The sequence below is a fragment of the Ictalurus furcatus genome, chromosome 2, assembly GCF_023375685.1.
Source record: "Ictalurus furcatus strain D&B chromosome 2, Billie_1.0, whole genome shotgun sequence".
NCBI classification, from domain to species: Eukaryota; Metazoa; Chordata; class Actinopteri; order Siluriformes; family Ictaluridae; genus Ictalurus; species Ictalurus furcatus.
In genome coordinates this window covers 4,749,342-4,769,629 of record NC_071256.1, presented here as the reverse complement: position 1 = coordinate 4,769,629, position 20,288 = coordinate 4,749,342, and the positions used below count along the sequence as shown (strand labels likewise).

The 20,288-nt window shown below is 41.2% G+C and overlaps 1 protein-coding gene across 4 annotated transcripts; it reads right to left on the bottom strand.

The window, feature by feature from the left end:
- Positions 1–6,292: 6,292 nt before the first annotated feature.
- Positions 6,293–19,239, bottom strand: pcmt (protein-L-isoaspartate (D-aspartate) O-methyltransferase). 4 transcript variants are annotated; one of them, XR_008388006.1, is made up of 8 exons: positions 18,936–19,239; positions 16,211–16,315; positions 14,943–14,974; positions 13,682–13,786; positions 12,476–12,596; positions 10,471–10,556; positions 9,279–9,541; positions 6,293–6,578 (listed from the first exon to the last, which is right to left on the bottom strand). XR_008388006.1 is itself a non-coding variant. In XM_053644222.1 (8 exons), exons 1-7 carry the CDS (start codon positions 19,108–19,110, stop codon positions 9,362–9,364), a joined length of 804 nt encoding a protein of 267 aa, XP_053500197.1. In that variant the 5' UTR covers positions 19,111–19,237; the 3' UTR covers positions 6,293–6,578; positions 9,317–9,361. The 4 variants fall into 4 exon arrangements, 2 of the variants coding, with proteins under 2 accessions (XP_053500197.1, XP_053500188.1); XR_008388005.1 differs by having other exon boundaries at positions 9,308–9,541; positions 18,936–19,238; XM_053644222.1 differs by having other exon boundaries at positions 9,317–9,541; positions 18,936–19,237.
- Between the last annotated feature and the right edge of the window lie 1,049 nt (positions 19,240–20,288).

The window sequence follows — 20,288 nt, the reverse complement described above, 5'->3', positions numbered from 1 at the left end:
GATATGTCATTTAATTCAATAATTGAAAAAAAAAAATATATATATATATATATATATATACTAGAAACACAGGAGTCAAGAACAGGAGTCTGAAGCGGGACAGTCGAAGATCAGGTGATATTTGTCCTGTTCAGCTAGCTAGTTTGGGTGAGCCTGTGCCCACTGTAGTCTCAGATTCGTGTTCTTGACTGACTGGAGCGGAACCTGATGTGGTTTTTCTGCTGTTGTAGGCCATCTGCCTCAACAGCATTTGCCTTTGAGTTAGCCTTCATGTCAGCTCGAACCACTCTGGCCATTCAGGTCTGACCTCTCTCATCAGCCAGGTGTTTCCACCTGCAGAACTGACGCTTACTGGATGTGTTTTTGTTTTCCGCGCCATTCCGTGTAACCGTGGTGCCAATCTCTGGAAACCGTGGTGTGTGGAAATCGCATAAGATTATCAGCAGATCCTGTTCAAGTGGCCGATACCCTTTCCTGGTATATTTCGAAGAGATAAAAGAAGGAGAAACAGAGGCCTGTGTTTCCAAATTGAAGCAATTATCTTAATTAGTTGTGTATCAAAATGAAAATTCATGACCGAAATGGAAATTCAGGACACATTGGACTGAAAACTACAGCCGAAACAGAAAAACAAGTCCCATATTATTATTATTATTATTGGGGCCAAGCACCAAAGGTCCGTAGGCACCTATTGTATCCATTAGTTTTCTTCCGCTTATTGTTATTATTCTGCGTCTTCTTCTTCCCCACTGGGAGTCTATGCCAGCCCTATGAACCATAAGCAGGAAAATGATGAAATTTGGCACACTCATACATATGACCATGAGTAGTATCTGTACCAATTATGGGCCCACTATGACCAACTCTGTAGCGCCACCACTAGTTCAAATATTCACTTTTCAAATGGTTATAATTGTTGAACACTTTGTCCCAGAGAAAATAATTTAGTTCATCAGATTACTCTCCTCATGGTGTTCACAATCCATATCTTACATTAAGACTCCACCCATTACAGTAGTCACCATTTTAAATGGTTTCGTTACTCCTCATTCAAATTTTGTCCAATTCTCACCAATATTGGCTCAGATGATCATTGGGCAGAGCCGGACAAAACTGACTGAACAGAATTTTGATATTCATATTTGTTCGAAAGTCGTGATCCAGTATCTGTTAATATTGTAACTAATGCGTTGCTGTGCTCATTCTCACCTTGGAAGCCCTCCTTAGGATCCCCAAAAAACCTGCATTCTCTGTGTGGCGCACCGTGATAAACGACAAGCTTCAATTCTAACGGGTCTGGTTTCAGTTCTTTAAAGTATCTGTAATCTTGTGTCATTTGGTTCCTGACTTTTGTGGCTCGGCTTTGCACTAAACTTTCAACCTCTTGGCATGCACATAAATGCCCCTGTTCTGTCTTATTCTCAGCTGTGCTTCTGAACCTATCTTTTATTCATTCATATACATTCTGTTTCTCCTCTTCGTGGTCTTCAGGCTCCACATTGCGCTTGCGGCGCCTTTGGTGCTTGGCCCCTTTAATCGCTGCTTGCAGCTATATTTACTGTTATTATTATTATTATTATTATTATTATTATTACTATTAGTGCTGTTGCATACTAGTTATACTAGTTAAATAAATACAAGGTAAACAACCAACACTATATTACTGTTAAAGTTATTCCTTTTAATAAGACTCCACAAAAATTAGAAATACAATAAGTTTAAAACGATTTACAGACTGTTCATTTATCTGTGAGACTTACAATAAGACCTAGCGTCTTTTTTTTTTTTTTTTTTAAACTGGACTTTTTTGGTCGAATTTGTCTTTCCAAAAAATACCGAAAGTGTCTATTTTTTTGAAATTTTTTGCCATAAAAGATCCGACATTGCAGTTTCAGTTCATCCTCAAAAATTTAAGTTTTTTTTAATTGAATAAAGTAAAAATTTCCACACTACCAGCAAAAGATTGTATTTTGAAGATATTTATCTATAACATTTCATCATAATTTTTCTTATGACCTAAACGTTTTACTTGTGTAATTGTGTGTGTTCTGGGTTTTTAATGTTATTATTTTAAAATCTTGCCTTTTCCTATTTTGACATGCTATTTTAGCCTACATTTATAACTTTCAGTAACCTTTCATGGATCTACAGTGAGGGGTAAATAGGTATTCAGACACTTGTTTTTGTTATTTAGTATACGTCTAGTGTATACATACTGTACACACATGATCGGTTGTTGCTATGGTTCTATAACTTCTTCCATTCGAGTGTTGTTTAATAATGTTGTCCCCTGATAACTTTTGCACGCTCCTCTATCTATTTAATTTTTCGTTTTTAAACTTATCTTTGTTTGAATACATATGAATGAATACATACAGTCCCGTCTGAGAGTATTAGAACAGCGACGCCAATTCTATCGTTTGGCTCGCTTTTCTCCCATAGACAGCTCTCTGGTCTTCATGTTGGTTTATCCTTTTCAACAACAAATGCAGTTTTCACAGGCGAAACCTAGGGCTTAACCCAAGAGTAGACATTCAATGCTATTAATTCTTTAAACAGTTGTAAATATGAGGAAATAAAAGCTGAAATTCTGATCTGTCGTCTCATATTCGTCTTTCGATCTCAAACCTAAATGTCTTCAACGTATAGCGAAAACAATCGAATCGGCCTTGCTGTTCCGATACTCACAGACGGGATTGAATGCTTACGAAGACGTCGTGTGTGTAAATTTGAAGCGAATATACGGTATGCACTGGAAGTATATTGAATAATAAAAATGAACCCTCGATGTAAATATTATCCGTTGGTGAGGAAAAAATTCCCCAGAAGGAAAGTAGAGAGAATCATTCTGCCTCCAGAAGCTCGATAAAAACTGTTCCTTATTATGCCTTAAGAAAGAGCGAGACTATACTCTCAGTGATTCGGATACAAGACTAATTCAAGTAGCAGACTGAATCAAACGTTATATACTTCATATTCTGACAAAAGGGTCGTAAAGACTGGGTAAAATGAGGTTACTGGACTGCAGGAGAACTCTAAAACTGGCTCAAACTGGTTTCATCTGCAGTGCTGAGATATCGGAAACTAAAACCTTGGAGATCTGATAAAGGAGAACGTTGCATCATATACAAGATCATTGCAAGCTCGAAAAATATAATCAGAACTAACATCATCGAACCATTTGTGTACATACGATCGCCGCCGAATCGTATGGATTGGTCTTGTGACATCACAGCGACTCGACACAATCCTTTCTGCCAACTAGACTGTTGACTCATGAGCTTGTAACGCACATCACAGCTGGAAAGGATGACGATTTAAATAGTAGTTTTCCTTCGAACCGACTTCTGCTGATTCATGATTCAATTAGGTCGCTATCAGACTTAAGCGGATAATAAACCGCATTCTCTCCAAAGTTTTCATCCAAACGTTTAGTTTCTGGAAGGTTCTGAAGAGAAAACGCCAGATAATTCATTGTGTATTGTGAGAAAGAGGAGCGACAAGCCGACGTCCATTACATCACCTTGCTCGTCTTCGGAATCTTATTAAGAAAATAACAAGAAAACAGAATTTGACTACAGAAACCGTAGCGTATCTCGGTTGGACAAGACGGAAAACTTCCTCTTCAACCACTTGAGGCATGTTTTTCATCTCACCCTCCAGGGTTTCCAAATACTCTATATAATATTTGACTAAGAAAGGCTGAAATAAGCCCACCTTGTCATCTCATTTGAAACAAACTAGCTAATTTGTCTAGCTAAAGTGTTTTTCCTGCTTATTCGCCAACTGTCATGAAGCAAGCGAAACGTGCGAGAAGGTAACATGAAATTGGTCTCTGGAATGAAAACCACAATCCTCTGATGAAATCAGTAAATGCAGTATGACGTCTGATCTTACTTTATGAAAGTCAAAGCCCCGGTGTTTATCCCCGAGTCGTTTCCGTGTCATCTCTAGTTACTCTGTACTGTAAATGTAATGCTTTATGTACAATACACTATGTACGACTACCTGTTGAAATTTATGATTTATATATATATATATATATATATATATATATATATATATATATATAAAATTTTCTGAAATGTTTTTTTTTTTTCTTTTTCCCCCATGAGCAGTTTCACTTTTATTATGGGGCAATGAGAGGAAATCATACTGTATGTACATGCACCTTTAGGGTTTTGCGTAGTTTTGCACGGCTTCTCCGTATGACTGGAAGATCTCTCAAAGAGGCTTCCTGCCAACCAACTGTCAATCATTGAACTGGTAATGAACGTGACTGACGTGTCAAACTTACAAAGAGTAAGCGATAACAGGAACTTGTATCATGGATGTTCCACAACATTAAATGTAACTCTAAATGGATAAAAAAAAAAAAAAGTGTTGTATCTTTCTTTAAATAAAAACAAGTGTTAGAGCTGGTAAATTACCGTGGTACAAGATAAATAAAACGCGTTGTGTTTGCTGTTATTGGAAAATAATCGGCTTCGTGGTGGTAACGGTAACATTAGTTTAACACGTCCGGCTGTATCACACACCCGATTGTGACTATTTTCCTAGAACAGCACACCTCCAAGTGTGCTAAGAGGTATAACCCTTAAACATACAGAGAGTCTGACACTCTAATATTTTATATTTAGTTATAGTGGTGGAAATCACAAGCCTCTATTGTCAAAGTTATTAGAGTTTTTACACCGATCAGCCATAACATTAAAACCACTGGCTTTGACAAGGGCCAAATTGTGATGGCTAGACGACTGGGTCAGAGCGTCTCCAAGACAACAGGTCTTGTGGGGTGTTCACAAATTCCCCAGATCTCAATCCGATCGAGCATTTGTGGGATGTTTTGGACACACACGTCCAATCCATGGAGGTCCCACCTCACAACTTAGAGGATTTAAAGGATCTGCTGCTAAAGACTTGGTGCCAGATACCACAGCACACCTTCAGAGGTCTTGTGGAGTCCGTGCTTCGACGGCTCAGGGCTGTTTTGACGCCACAATAGGGACCTACACAATATTAGGCCAGTGGTTTTAATATAATGGCTGATCGGTGTATATTTATTAGCATATTTAACTGGTCACTCAGATTGATCCAAACCTCAAAAGCGCTATACATAATATCAGACTCGTGAAAAGTTCTAGGCTCTATAACACTATAACAGGTGAACTGTATTAACACGTCCTTCACGTGATGTGTGATGGCTGTAATGGTGAAAAGAAAAGAAGAAAGCGGGAGACGGAACGGTTTGCACGGTGTTGGGTTTTATTTGTACAACGCCACGCGTGTGTCACAATCAGCAAGGTGACAGCCAGCATGTCCACAGTGGAAGGGGACACAAGCTCAGCACTGCATGTGTGCGCATCTGTGTGAGAGAGATAAGAGTGTTAGCACGCGTGTGCTTGTTTTCACACAGCGTGAACCTCTGGAGCGTGTCGGACAGCGCGAATGGAAGCAGTCGGTCCAGGATGGCATTAGCAAGGAGCTGTTTGTTAATCAGCTAGGGTTAAAATAGTGTCATAGCAGCCTGAGCAAATCTACGCTAAACTGTTGCTGCAGCAGCCGTGGGGGTTCGAATGGGGATTTAGAGCAGAGGCTCGGGAACTGTACACGCAGCTTCACACGTAAGAACTGTTCCTAAGAAATGAATCTGAAACGATGCACAAAGAAAATGGAATACTTTTCAGAGTACTGCTTTTAAGATCATCTTTCGATTTAAATGGATTATATTAGTGGGGGGTTTTTTTTTCTTCTTCTTCTTCTCCAGATTCTGATAACGTAAGACTGGGTCATTTTTCTAGCTAATTAGTAGATGGGAAATCATTTTGACGTTGAAAGGGGGTAATGAAAAGTCTGAAAAGCCCTGATAAAGAACGCTTCATCGATCTAATCTCAGTCGCAGCCCCAAGCTTTTAAATTGAAATCTACGCTCTAAAAATTCCCAGAACGTTTTACAATCTCGACATGTCCCCAAAAAAAAAAAAAAAAAAAAAAACCAAAAAAAAAAAAAGCTCAAAACCATTCAGCATGGTTTCAGGAGCACCCCTTTAACATGAGCAAAGAACAGAGTGTGGACTTCTCCTTTAATACCACTCCCATTCCTTTAGTCCAAATGAGAAACAGCACCAGCTCCAAACAAGCTGAAACGCATGTAAACAAAAACAAAAAAAAGGAGAAAAAAAAAAAAAGAATCAGCTGCAATACTGTAGTTCTCATAAAAAAAGTGCACCTGCAAATCAACAAAGAGAACAATTCACAAATAAATCCAAAGCAAACTGCAGGCATGAAAATGTCAAGACAAAGCCCCTCATTTAGTTTTTATTTTCCTTTGTTGTTGTTGTTTTTTTGTTTTTTTTTAAAGCCGTCTGTTTTATCCATCCTGATGGCTCTTTGGCCACACGGCGATCAGACTGTCCCGAGAGCGAGAGTGCAGAGAGCGTGGCTTTTCTTCGTCGTCCGTTTACCATCCTGTCGTTAGTTGTTAAGTCCAGATGGATGCTGTATGTGTGTGTGTGTGTGTGTATGTGTGTGTATGTATGATCGTGAATATTGCCAGATTGTTGTTTTAGAGCTCATCCCTACGAAAGACAAAGAGAAAAGAGTTAATAATATCTCTCTTGCAAACACACACACACGCACACACACACACACACACACGGCGACATTAAAAAAAAATTGACCATCCCGGTCAGTACGTGTGTAACGTCAGTACGGAGAATGCTTGCATTTAGATCTTCACCTTCGTTTAATACACTCGCGCACGCGCAATATTAGCCGTTCCCAAACTGCGCTGTCGGTCCAAAATGAACACTGAAACATACTGTCGGAAAACTTATTAACAGATTCAAAAAGACGGGAAGTGTCGTGGACCGACCGAGAAGAACTGGACGTCCACGAACATCCACTGACGAAGGAACAACCGACATGGTGCTGGCAAACACAGTCCCCCATGTATGGAGACTTTTGGGACATAATTAACTAATACCTCAAAGCAGAATGACGGGAAATACTCCCACGTTCCGTTTAATAAGGATTTTTAGAGGGTTGGCAACGAATATAATACTTTTTTTTTTTATGGTGTGGAACATCTGCGAAACAAATGCTTTCCCATTATTACTTAGCAGCTGTTTGCTCACTTTCTCTCGAATTGAATGAGACAAGGCAGTCACGTGACTGGGAAACGGCGAAATCCTCCGTCCTGGAAGAGGTCACGAAACTTCAACTCAGATAAACGTCTCCTTACAGAAAACGTCCCTCTATTACATTTCGAACAAAGAATTGTTTTTGATTTAATGTGTTATTTAGGCTGAGAGTCTGTGGAGCACCCTGTGACTGAGCTGTTACTATAGAAACGATAACCTAGAACAACGACGGGACGTTGTTATGCCGTAACAACGTAAGCCAACGTAAGCCCGTCTTTTGACTTAGAGTTGGAACTATCGTCAGTGCTGCTGTTCTAGAAAATGTATCAACACCTTCTTCTGACCAATCAGAATTAAGAATTCAACAGCGATGTGGTATAATACTTGTTAACACACACACACACACACACACAAAAAAGCACCACCTGAACGTGGGTTCAGATCGCATCTAACATGCATGTGAAGGTTTTTAAAAAACTGCCATGAGTAGAGAATATACAGTTGCAACCCCCAGTGCAAATCAGGCTTTGTTGTCAAACCGTACAGACTTTCAGCTGTTTGAAGTGAACAAATCAAACAAAAGCAACTGAAATAGATCGACACAACGAATGCTTCAAGTGGTTTCCCCAAATTCAGCTGAAAATGCAACTTATAATGATTTCTCCAGTTTCAAAATTATTCAACCCCCTGAATAGAATCTCTCACAACAGCACAAATATGCAAAACAGGTGTTGTTTCAAGCACACCTTATGCATATTCTAATCAAGCGCTTCATTAGTTGCACCAGGTGTGCTTGAGCTGGAACACATGAAATACCCGAACTGGCTTGGGGCAGAAAAAGGAAGCCATCAACGGCTACAAGCAGATTTCTGGGAAGGCAGGTTGTGAAAACCCTCGAGTGACTGCAAAAGACCTGCAGCGAGACTCGGTATAACAAGCACTGAGGTTTCAGTGAGCAGAGTAAGGCGCGTACTAAACGCAGAAGGTTTCCATGCCAGAAGTCCAAGCTGTACACCACTACTGACCCAAAAGCACAAGAAAATTCGGCTCAAAATCATATAAGCCACAGAAGTTTTGGGAATCTGTTCTGTGGAGCGATGAAACATATCTGGAACTTTTCTGCACGATGGATCAGCGCTATGTCTGGAGGAAGAAGAATGAAGAAAGAACACTCTGTCCACAGTCGAGCATGGTGGAGGCTCGGTGATGCTCTGGGGCTGCTTTGCATCCTCCGGCACTGGAAACCTGCAGCGTGTGGAAGGCGAGATGGATTCACTGAAGTATCAGGAAATCCTAGGAGAAAACGTCATGCCGTCTGTGAGGAAGCTGAAGCTTGGGCGTCACTGGACCTTCCAACAGCACAATGATCCCAAACATACCTCAAATTCCACCAAGACTTGGTTGTAGAAGAAGTCCTGGAAGATTCTACAGGGCCATCACAGTCACCTGACTTGAACCCCATAGAAAATCTCTGGTGGGATTTGAAGAAAGTGGTTGCAGCACACAAACCCAAGAATATTACTGAACTGGAGGCCATTGCCCATGAGGAACAGGCTAAGATTCCTCAGGAACGCTGCCAGAAGCTATGTATCTCGTTTGCAGCAGGTCATAACAGCAAAAGGGTGCTCTACTAAGTACTAAAGATGCTCGAGATCATTTTGACACTGGAGGAATCATTGTAAGTTGCATTTTCACCACTTGAAGCATTCGTTGTGTTGAACTATTTCAATTGCTTTTGTCTGATTTGTTCATTGCAAACAGCTGAAAGGCTCAAATTTGACAATAAACCTGATTTGCAATGGGGGTTGAATCATTTCGATTGCAACTGTATAACATAGCCAGCACTCTGCTTATGGGAGACATGCTGCTCTTTCTAAAGCATTGAGTGAGTCAAGTTAAAGTCAAGCCATCGCAAAATGCAATGAAGGAACTTGTTATGCAGTCAAATGTAAAAAAATAAAAATAAATAAAAAATAAAAAAGTTATTTAAAAAAATATATATCCAAAATTTCTTTTCCTCTATCATTTAGAGAGAAATGAGAGGCAGAGGTTAAGGAATAAAAATGTGCAGACACTTGTCATGGTATGGAGAAGGCACGCAAAAAACAAAACAAAAACAAAAACCAGGCGACTTGCAGCAAAGGCAGCCTTGTCTTGCTCCACACCATTTTCACCTGTTCCCTGGGGAAAGGAGGGAGGGGGAAGAGAGGAACAGGAAGTCACTTCCACCTGGACCACTGCTTGTCTTTGTCTGTTAAAGGCACGTAAATCACCCCCATGAGGGGCTTCATTTTGGTGCTGCCGTCCTCCAGCTTGTCATGCTGCTCCAGCATCTGGTTCCCTCCAGCTGGTCCGACTGGCAGGATGAGACGCCCACCAGGCTTCAGCTGGTCCAGTAACTACGGGAGACACGCAACAACCTTACAACACACTACAACTACAACAGTAACACTCCAAATAACATAAAAATAGAGACGTCTGAAATGAATTTAAAAAAAAAACACTTCGAATAACACAACAAAAGTTGTCAGCGATAGTTTTTATTTCGCCTCTAGAGGCCGCTTTCGTACTGTAGAATGACTGCGGACCCTCCTCAGCCGCTCCCGCACCTTATGCAACCGGGAACAACTATCGGGGTGGATCTTTGCAGATAACCGACAGTTGCAGCAATCAGTTATCGGTGCTGATTAATCCGCAAAACCGATCGATCGGTTGAGCTCCATACAAGACAGTACACAAATTCATATTACAGAAGGAAATCCTGTCTTGATTCTAAAAAAATATCGTTTTATCCAAGTTATAAAGTCCTAAACTAGCAGATCGATTGTAATTTTTATTGCTAAGCAACTCTTTTGCACGGACAGATCTCCATCGTAAGTAAAAGTTCTGCTAACCGCCAAAAAAAAGGTGAAACAATTAGAAAACTGCATTTAAACGTCTCAATACAGTTCCACTAAAAGGCGCCGCTACATTTACAGATTATAATCTAATCTACTTAACATGTCCGCCGTCACCTCTGTATAAGTCTATATTGCATTCTTTTCTGCTTCAATGATACCAAGGCGCGGGAGATTCGGACATTGACGGTCTACGTACATACCGCACTGCTAAAATACAACCCCAGTCACGTTTTTAGTTTACTCGACCGCGACAATTTAGGATGCAGTCGTCCTCCTCGAGCTGCTTTGAATGTAGAACCGCGAAGGAGTGACCGTATTTTCAGGTGTCCGTGTTAACAATTGCATTAACTTTTTCGGCACGTGTCAGTGCATCAGTGTGTAAACGTATGGACGTTGGAGCTGCGCTTGAGCTTCAGGGTGGAACTTACAGCCTGTGGAACAGAGGGAGCTGCGGCTCCTACGTGTATCGCATCATAGGGAGCCTCCTCCGGATAGCCCAACCTGCCATCTCCAACTGCAAACACACACACACACACACACACACACAATCAGGTCCCATGACCTAAGCAGCCTCAGTGCCCAGTTCTTCTCTGAACAGATGGGCAGGCTGCCGTAGCGATGCCAACCTTGCTGTGATGCTATTTGAGTGCGATAGAGTCAAGACAAGGATTCAGACACGCACTGCTGAATAATTTAGCACCTGTGCCTTCGCATTTACAACAGAACCTCTAAGGGCTCTTAGCATATCGACAAACTGGAGCTAAGAATGTAACCCAAGAGAGACATTCATTAAGCATTCGACAGATGCAACTCTACAGAAACGAATCCATTTAGACAAATTTGTGAGAAATGAAATAAGGAAGTGTTAGACGTATCGTACGATATACGGACGTGACCTCGATATCGCACGTTGTGTTCATACGCATGTTTGTTTACATAAGAATGAATGTCTACAACATTTGAGACCTTCACGCTGCTCCTGTCCTTTCGTCAACTTCGAATATTCGTCGAATTTAAGATAAAAATGCACGTTCTAATGCGTTCGAATCTAAGACGTGTACCAAACACTAGCATCGACTTGAATTAAAACGTACTGTTGAAAAAAAAACGACATGTAAGATGTTAATGTTTTTTGAAGTAGAAAACTCTAGAAAGAATAGTCCTAGTGTTGGAAATAATCCAGTCGTAGTCAGTAATTTCGGGGATTGAGCCGCTTAAGCTGGACAGCGAATGGACGGCGGTAAACTGAAGCGCTTTACTAACGGGTTAATGAACTCCCATGAGATTAATCAGACATTTACACAACGTAAACACAATGTTACAACCTGCTTCTGCACAAAATGACACGAATGCACAAGTGAACTCGAACTTAAGTAAGGCGCTAGGTAGAACGGGTCACGGTGTGAACACGCCCTTTCCGTAACGACGCACTAAAACACGCACGATGAAGAACTAAAGGAAAAACAATATTGTATTAAGAGTCCATTTTATTTATTGTTTTGGTTGTGTGGTTTTATTTTAGTTATGCTACATTTATTTAGGATATTAAATTCTTTCTGATCATTCCAATCCCAACGTCTGAATGTTCTCAATTATGAAAAGTTCGTTGCTCTTTGAAAGGGTGTACTTGCATTATTATGGTATTATATTATCATTATATCGGTGGCATAAAATGCTCTAAAACGACAATAATATCGTTTATCGCAATTATTTCTGGGACAATATATCGTCCAACAAAAGTCGTTATCGTGGCGGTCTGTTGGATTAAGAGTTCAAATCTCAGGGCTGGCGTAAACGTTGCCATTTTCCAGATGTTCAATTCAATTCAATTTTATTTTATTTGTACGGCGCTTTTTACAATAGACATTGTCTCAAAGCAGCTTTACAGAAACCTATAAACACGGCATACAGATTTTAAATGTGCGAATTTATCCCAATTGAGCAAGCCAAAGATGTTGCTGTGCAGAGTGATTCAAAAAGCACAACAATGCACGTGGACAATGTGTCATCTAAGCACTTTAACGACCAAGGCCGGAGCTGAGAAGAAGTAAATAAAGAAAGAAAGTAAATCCTGAGGAAAATAAGTCAGTAGATTCTGCCTTACTACTAAATGTACTGAAGTGTAATGATCACAATCATTTTTGATTCACCTCAAGCTCTCAGGCCCAATCAAAACATACAGGTGCATCTCGAAAAATGAGAATATTGTGGAAAAGTTCGTTTTTTCCCCCCGTAATTTAATTCAAAAAGTAGAACTTTCATATATTTTAGATTCATTACATATCAAGCCTTTATTTTTTTTTGTTTTAATCTTGAGGATTACGGTTTACAGCTCGTGGAAATCAAAAATCCAGTATCTACGTGTGGATGAAAGCTTCAGGGAAAGTATCTAGGACACTTTTAAGAATCTGCAATCGTGGAACTTTACCTTACCGAGAAGTTTGATGCGACCTGATGATATCAGAGTGGGATCATCCTTCTTAACGTTGTTGATCGAGTCGTCCACCAGTTCCTTTATGTGGTCGATCCCGATGACTTTTCCTTTTGGCCCCACCTGCGACTCAGAACATATAAAGCAAAACTCAACACTTGAGGCAAATACAATTACATCTATTCATGTAGCAGACGCTTTTATCCAAAGCGACTTAAGAATGAGGAAATGCAAGCAAAGCGATATATCAAGCGGAGAACAATACAAGTAGTGCTACCATACAAGATGTATAATTGAGGTCTAGAGAAGCAAAGTGTGCAGAGAAGAGGTGCAAAAGCCAGTGTGAGTTAAAAAAATATATAAAAATTTTAAATAATATGGAGGTTGGCGTTTTAGGGGTTAGTTAAGTGCTCATGGAAGAACTAGGTCGATAGCTGTTTGTTTTTTTTTTTAAATAGTGACAGATTCTGCGGTCCGGATTGAGGTTGGAAGTTCATTCCACCACTGAGGGACAGTTAGTTTGAAGGTTCTGGAAAGGGACCTTGAGCCACACTGAGTAGGCGCTACTAAGCGTCGGTCGTTAACCGATGGCAGATTGCATGAGGGAACGTAGGCCTTCAGGAAAGAGTTGAAGTAGGAGGGTGCTGTTCCAGACAAGGTCTTGTATGCGAGTATCAAGGCTTTGAATTTGATGCGGGCGGATACAGGAAGCCAGTGGAGGGAGATGAAGAGCGGTGTGACATGGGTTCTCTTGGGCTGGTTGAAGACGAGGCGTGCTGCTGCATTCTGAATCATCTGAAGGGGTTTGACGGAGCTGCCTGGGAGTCCCAAGAGTAGTGCGTTGCAGTAGTCCAGTTTTGAGATAACAAGAGTCTGGACTAGTATCTGTGTAGCCTGTTCGGTGAGATACGGTCTGATTTTCTTGATGTTATACAGAATGAACCTACAGGACCATGCAGTTGATGAAATGTGGTCTGTAAAGGTCAAGCTGTCACCGAGAATCACCCCAAGGTTCCTGGCTGATGCATCACGTTTTTTTTTTTTTGGTTTGTTTTTCTTAATACCGATGGCTCTATTGTTGCACAAACAACTTAATGCTTAATAGTTAACGAACGGGTAAATCATCAAAACATGTGACACAAAGTTCTTATCACCCCTAAGAGCTCGTTAAAGAACTGACTTCAGCAAGAAGCCGATTTGTGACTCACCATTCTGGCGAAACAGACGGACAGGATGCCGCTGCCTGATCCCACATCCAGAGCTTTGGCACCTTCATATAGCTGATCATGTAACAACTCCAGTGCATATGCATGCTACACACACACACAAAACACAGAGATATCAACAACATTTCTTATGGCAATAGTCCAACTGTATGCTATTTGGATTCAAATGATCGGCTTGGGTTCAAAGTCTGGTGCCGGTTATGCACTGGCAGCATTTTAGAGGCGATATGGCCAGCAGCTGTTTCCTTTAAAAAAATTACTGGGGAAAAAACAAGCAACTGTTCTTCAGCTGGATTCTATCTAACTGCGGGCGTCTTGAGCAGAGTCTCACTACGGGGTGCAAGAAATTTCAAGAGTCGACCTTGAGGAATGAACGAAGTCTGAAAACACATACAGTATATACAGATATTTTCAAATGATTAATGAGATGACGTTTGCATTTAGGTCATAATTACATAACACGTGCTTCGTATTATCCTTTTAGCGGACTAACGTTTAGCTACAAGCTTCGGTGTTTCGGTTAACGTTCGTCTAGCTACCTAATGTTTGGGGAAACGAATAGCGTCGCGAGCTTTACAGAAGGTAAAGGAGATGGAAAGGAGCACGACTGAAAAATTCTGCAAATTTAAAATGCTCGCCCGTGACGTCTGCTTACGTCTCACCGCCACGCTTCCGCTCGAGCCGTGGCTTTACGGCGTCCCGCGGGACTAGATATCGAATGTCTTTCGAAAGACTTTACGGCTTTGTTCTACAGAGTGGTGCTTGAAAGTTTGCGAACCCTGTAGAATTTTCTGTAGAGCGGCATGAATATGACCTAAAAAAGAAATTAAAAAACAATCAAATTTCACCTTCAAATGAAATGCTCAGCCTGGAGCTCGACATACCTTCGCCATGCACAGATATATAATAATGGGTCATAGTCCTCAATAAATAAATAAATAAATAAATAAATAAATAAATAAATAAATGACAGTGTAAGTTTGTTTAACTGGGTTCTCTTTGTCTACTTTTAGGACTTGTGTGAAAGTCTGATGACGTTTTATTTCATATTTATGAAGATATATACATATATATATATATATATATATATACACACACACACATATACATACATACACATATATACAAGTACATTTAAGACATTATTATTCTGTCAGAATTCTGATTTATTTGTCAATGAAAGCTGAAGGGTTTCTAATACCTCAAAAAAACAAAAAAAAACAAAGAGAGACTTGGGACATACCATATGTGGCGCACTGATGGTTGCCTGGTATCCTGTGGAAATTCAAAAGACGTACACAGATTCATTACTCTGTAACACAAAACAGCTAAAACACAGCAACCTTATTATACTGCTGCACGCTGCATCGTCTCGCGATACATCTGAAAACAGACCTGACTGGTGTTGATTCATTTTCTAGCACGGCGGCTCGGACAGTGGTGCCCATCTTGTGATTCAAATCACGGGTATGTACGCGGTATTAATGCGTTCGTTCTGTTATCGTTTCTATAGTGACAGCTCATTCGCAGGGACTCGTACGGCGGATGCTCCGCATAATCCACGCCCGATAAGAATAGTAGTAGTAATAATAATAACAACAAACAACAGCTTTTCTGTGTTTAGGACTGAGAATTTTGTGCTTTATGAATTTTTGCTAACAGACCAGATATGTTTTGTTTTGGGGTTTGTTTTTTTTTTTGCTCTTATAAGTCAAAAGAAATTAAAAAGAGAGGCTGGCTATAGCTGCTGTAACTACATAACACTATATAGCCAAAAGTATGTGGACACCTGACCGTCACACCTGTACGTAGCGCTTCCCTAAACACAAAGCTGGAACTACACAAATGTATTGAATTTAAGATTTTCCCTTCACCAGAGCGAAGAGGCCCAAACATGTTCCTCCAGCATGCCGACTGAACGAGCACGAACCGCCGCACGCAACCACGCGGTAAAATCTAGCGGAAAGCCTTCCCGGAAGAGCAGAACGTATTAGAACAGCAAAGGCGGTCTAAATCCAGAAAGGGATGTTCGACATACACGTACAGGTGTGGTGGTCAGGTGTCCACAAACTTTTGGCCATACGGTGTGCGTGTGTGAAAACAAGAACTACCTTGGTTTTGCGAATGATCGCGAGATTAAATGTAACTAAAAATCTGTAAAAAAAATTACAAAAATGTTAACCGTTGATGGTTTACTGTGGTATACGAGGAATAAAATACGATTTTCTGTTAATCTAAAATGACATTTTACTATAACGGCAACGCCAAGTTGTTTCCGCCTCCGTCGGTGGACCCGGGATCTGGCAGAGTTAAAGCTCGCTCTGCGTTATTTAATCAAATTACTGATCATCATGATTCATCAAAACACGAACACAAGCCTTATCTACGATCTCGAACGTGACGAGAGACGGCACTTTAGTTAGAGCTTATACCGATGGTGCAACGATGATAAAGCAAAAAACGGTATAACGTTCAGTCACACGTCCGTGTGCCGAATGACGTCGTACGTACCTATAGACTGTGGAGAGTCCATATAAGGGTTACATCTGGAGAAATGGGCTCGGTCTGTGCTTAGCATGACTTCGTACACACGGTCCGACTTGATGATGCCATTCTCTGAAGGAAGAGAGACGCACACCAACAAGGAGTTCAGTTTGTGCGGTCAAACACACACACACACACACACACACACACACACACACACATACCATTCTTTCCATTTCACACAGACAGAGTGGCTCTGAGAGATTTGAGTCTTTCAATTAAACAAACAAAAAGTATCAAACTCGTATATACTCATACACAAGCACGTAGTTATGTAATTGACATTCTACTGTGATGATTAATCGCACCACAAAAAGCGAGCAGTGTGTGCAGGCCCGGCTATTTCCAGCAGGTATGTGGCAGAGCCGAGGCGAGAGCCAGGACGCTAAACACGAGTGTCAAATTGCAAGACCGGAGACCACAAACGCACTGAAGGCAAGACCGAGGCTACGGTACACACACCCGCTAACGCAAATGGGAACATCGTAACGTGAACCGTAGCCAAGACGGAATCGCGTTTTAATTACCGGGATATCTTATTACTGTTCACACAAACAGCAATATCACAGATCAAATCGATTTCACGCTGTGTCCGAAGAAAACACGTCATTTTCAAACGACTGCGACGTTTTGTGCACGTGAATTGCGTTCGTTAAGACTTTTTCGTTTTTGCGTTCCAGACGTCATTTTAAGTTCTGTTTAAAACAACGCCGAACTGTATTAGAAAAGTGATGTACGCGCTCGTAAGCCGACGTATACTCGAAAGGCGCAGGCTCTATAGATAAAATGCCTTCTTTTAATCGAAACACGATCGAAACGACCGCGTCGGGAAGTGTCGCGCTGCCCGCGCAGACTAAACATTGATTAGACGTATTTGATCAAACACAGACTAAAGGTCGAATCGAATTGCGCTTACATACTGCAGATTTTAAAAATAAAGGACGCTGGAGTAATTTACACCAAAAGTACGGTTAAAAAAAAAATGTCGTAGGGAAAAGCAACAGGGAAATCAAGTAACATTGCGTTCGAATGCTGTAGGAAACATCGTCATACGCTGGAGAGTTGGAAGTGGGTTCTGGCATCGAAACGTTTCCATGTATAAGGTGTACATCTGCTCTGCTAAAATAAATACTTCTCGAGGTCGTCTAATCAGACTTTTACTGACACCCTTTCTTCCTTTAATGCACGGGAAACATTACCATGTTACAAAAGGCATTCAGACTTAAACAATACTGAAGGCACATCATTGAGTGCAAAAGTCTGCACACCCCCCCCCGGAAACATTTCGGGTTTGGTGCCATCCTCTTAATCCATTGCTTTTAGATGAGCGTCGTTGCAGCTGTCGCACGCTCTGAGATATTAATAGATTTGGGGTGCGGTGGTTAAGTGGTTAGTAGGTTTGCCTCACACCTCTGGGGTTGGGAGTTTGAATCCCGCCTCTGCCCTGCCTGCTTCGGAGGTTTCCTCCGGTTTCCTCCGGTTTCCTCCCCCAGCCCAAAGACACGAGCTATAGGGCTGCTTGCCATTTCCAAATTGTCCGTAGCGCATGTCCGTGTGCATGTGTGTGTGTGTGCGCACGCGTGTGTGTGCGTGATCGTGCCCTGCGATGGGTTGGCACCTCGTCCAGACAGGGTGTTCCCCGCCTCGTACCCCCGAGACCCCTGGGATAGGCTCCAGGCTCCCCCACAACCCTATGCAGGATAAATGGTATGGAAAATGGATGGATGGGTGGATTTTTTGGGACACTGCCAGAACTTTGTCATCATTTTACGCACTCTCAGACGGCTGAACTCGCAACCAACCAAGTGGGATTTTCGCCTGTGACAGCAAAACCGCTGCAGTGTAATGCCTTACTAAGTAATACCTACACTTTTTATTATTTTTTTAAGACAATATGTAAACCGAAAATAAACTGCTAGCTATCGTACAATCTCAACACAAACGGTAATATCGTATCAGTCCCTATATCGAGTACAGGCACCAAATCGCAAGTCACATGACCCTCCGCACCGCCACGCCCACCTAGCTAACACACGAGGGCTCAGGATTTATATTAGTAAAATATTATTGTAAAGCAGTTTTTATCAGGATAGCTCGAATATCTTGGTATTAATATAATATAAATAATATAATACACGAGTCGGGGGTGTATTTGAGGTCAATGTGAGCTCGTGCAGTTCGGCAGATAAACAACCATATCGAAAATATGTTTGGTGGCTGATAAACGTCCACACTTTAATACATTTTAAATATGTTTAAATACGTCGTCGTGTTCTATTATTACTATGAATAATAATAATAATAATAATAATAATAATAATAATAATAATAGCTCGGTTAGCATGACATGACATGTCTGGTGTTATGTTATACACTGACCTAGCTGCTACAGAAAAGTTAGTGACGCACATTTAAAAAATATACATTTTTTAAAAGTACTTGCAATTATTTTTTTTAAAAAAAAGAAAAAGAAAATATTTAAACGTCGAACAACAACAATAAAGCTAGCTAGCATGAAGTGGCTAACTGTGACAGAAAGCAGCCCAGTTTTTTTTTTATTTTATGCGCGCGCGCACCGTTGCTATAGCTAATTGTCAACACGACCACGGAAACGTCATGGAGTTATTAACGAATTCATGTACGAGACAAGTGCAGGAAAAAAAATGTTATCTGAGAGGTTTAAAAGACTCACTGCGGAGGTTGTTGACAAGCTCCGCTTGGTTGGCTCCTCCTGATTTCCAGGCCATTATTAAACACACTCTGCGGATCAGGTAGAGAGCGGCTGTAAGAGCCGCGCCTGCGCACAACGCTCTGCCCAGCACGCTCACCACTTCCCACACGGACGGGGCCGCTACGTCACCGGGCATGCTCACCCGCGCGCTCACCGGTGCCTTTGGAGATCTCTAAGCCGCTGTGTCAGTATGCTGTTGTGTCTGTTCATGACGGCGATTAAAACAACAAGCGCGTCTGTTTTTCCCGAGATTTATTGCTCATTTTGCAGAAATCATGGAGGACAGGCTGGAGCGGGAGAGTGTCACAGACGCGCGCTACCGACAGGAGGAGACAGTGAGCGGGGTGACGTCACTCCTGGTGGCATCGTGGGCAGTGGAGTTCTCCACGAGGAATGGTGAAATGTTTGTGGACACTTCACCATCATCACATGTGCATTTTGAACAATTCCAGATTTAGTCCCCCTTATGCTGTTTGCTTATAATAACCCCCTCCCACTCTTCTGGGAATGCTTTCCACTAGATTTTGGAGTGAGGTTGGCTGTGAGGATTTTTGTGCTCATTCAGCCACAGGAGCATTAGTGAGGTCAGGTGAGGAGGCCTGGGGTGCTGTAGACGTTCCAGTTCATCCCAGATGTTTTCACTGGGGTCGGGGCTCTTTGAGTCCTTACAGTCCAACCTTGGGAAACCACGTCTTCGTGGTGGTCACTTTGTACCCATGGGCATTTGCATGATGAAACTTTCATGCTGGTTTGGGTCTCTTAGTTACAGTGAAGGGAAATTTGTAGTACTACAGTATACAAAAAACATTGTAGACAGCTCTGTGCTTCCAACTTTATGGCAACAGTTTGAGTAAGAACCACACAGGGGTGCGATGGTCCGGTGTCCAGAAACTTTTGGCTATACAGTATAGCTTGTATGCATTGGAACGGAAAATGACATACAATATAATCCACAGTTTACAAAGTTATATCCTGATATCCTGATGTCACTTAAAAGTTACAGTATAAACAGTCATTCCTTCATCAGCCTCTCTTGAAGCTGTCATGTAACAGAGAATCTGAAAACCTAACAGTACAGCATTATTTCTGACTGTTACAAAGCACTGACACTGGAGACTCCTTCCAAAATAAACATAAAAACATAAACAAACGTCACCATAGCAATGATTATACATCTTGCGTAAACCTGTTTAAGTAATTTCCTCAATAATTTATCAGTTTTTTAAATCCCAGTTCGTTCTGAAGGTAATATTTCTATTTTTAGTAGTAACTTCTGATTAAATTTTGATATATGACTTATTTGTAATGCTTGAA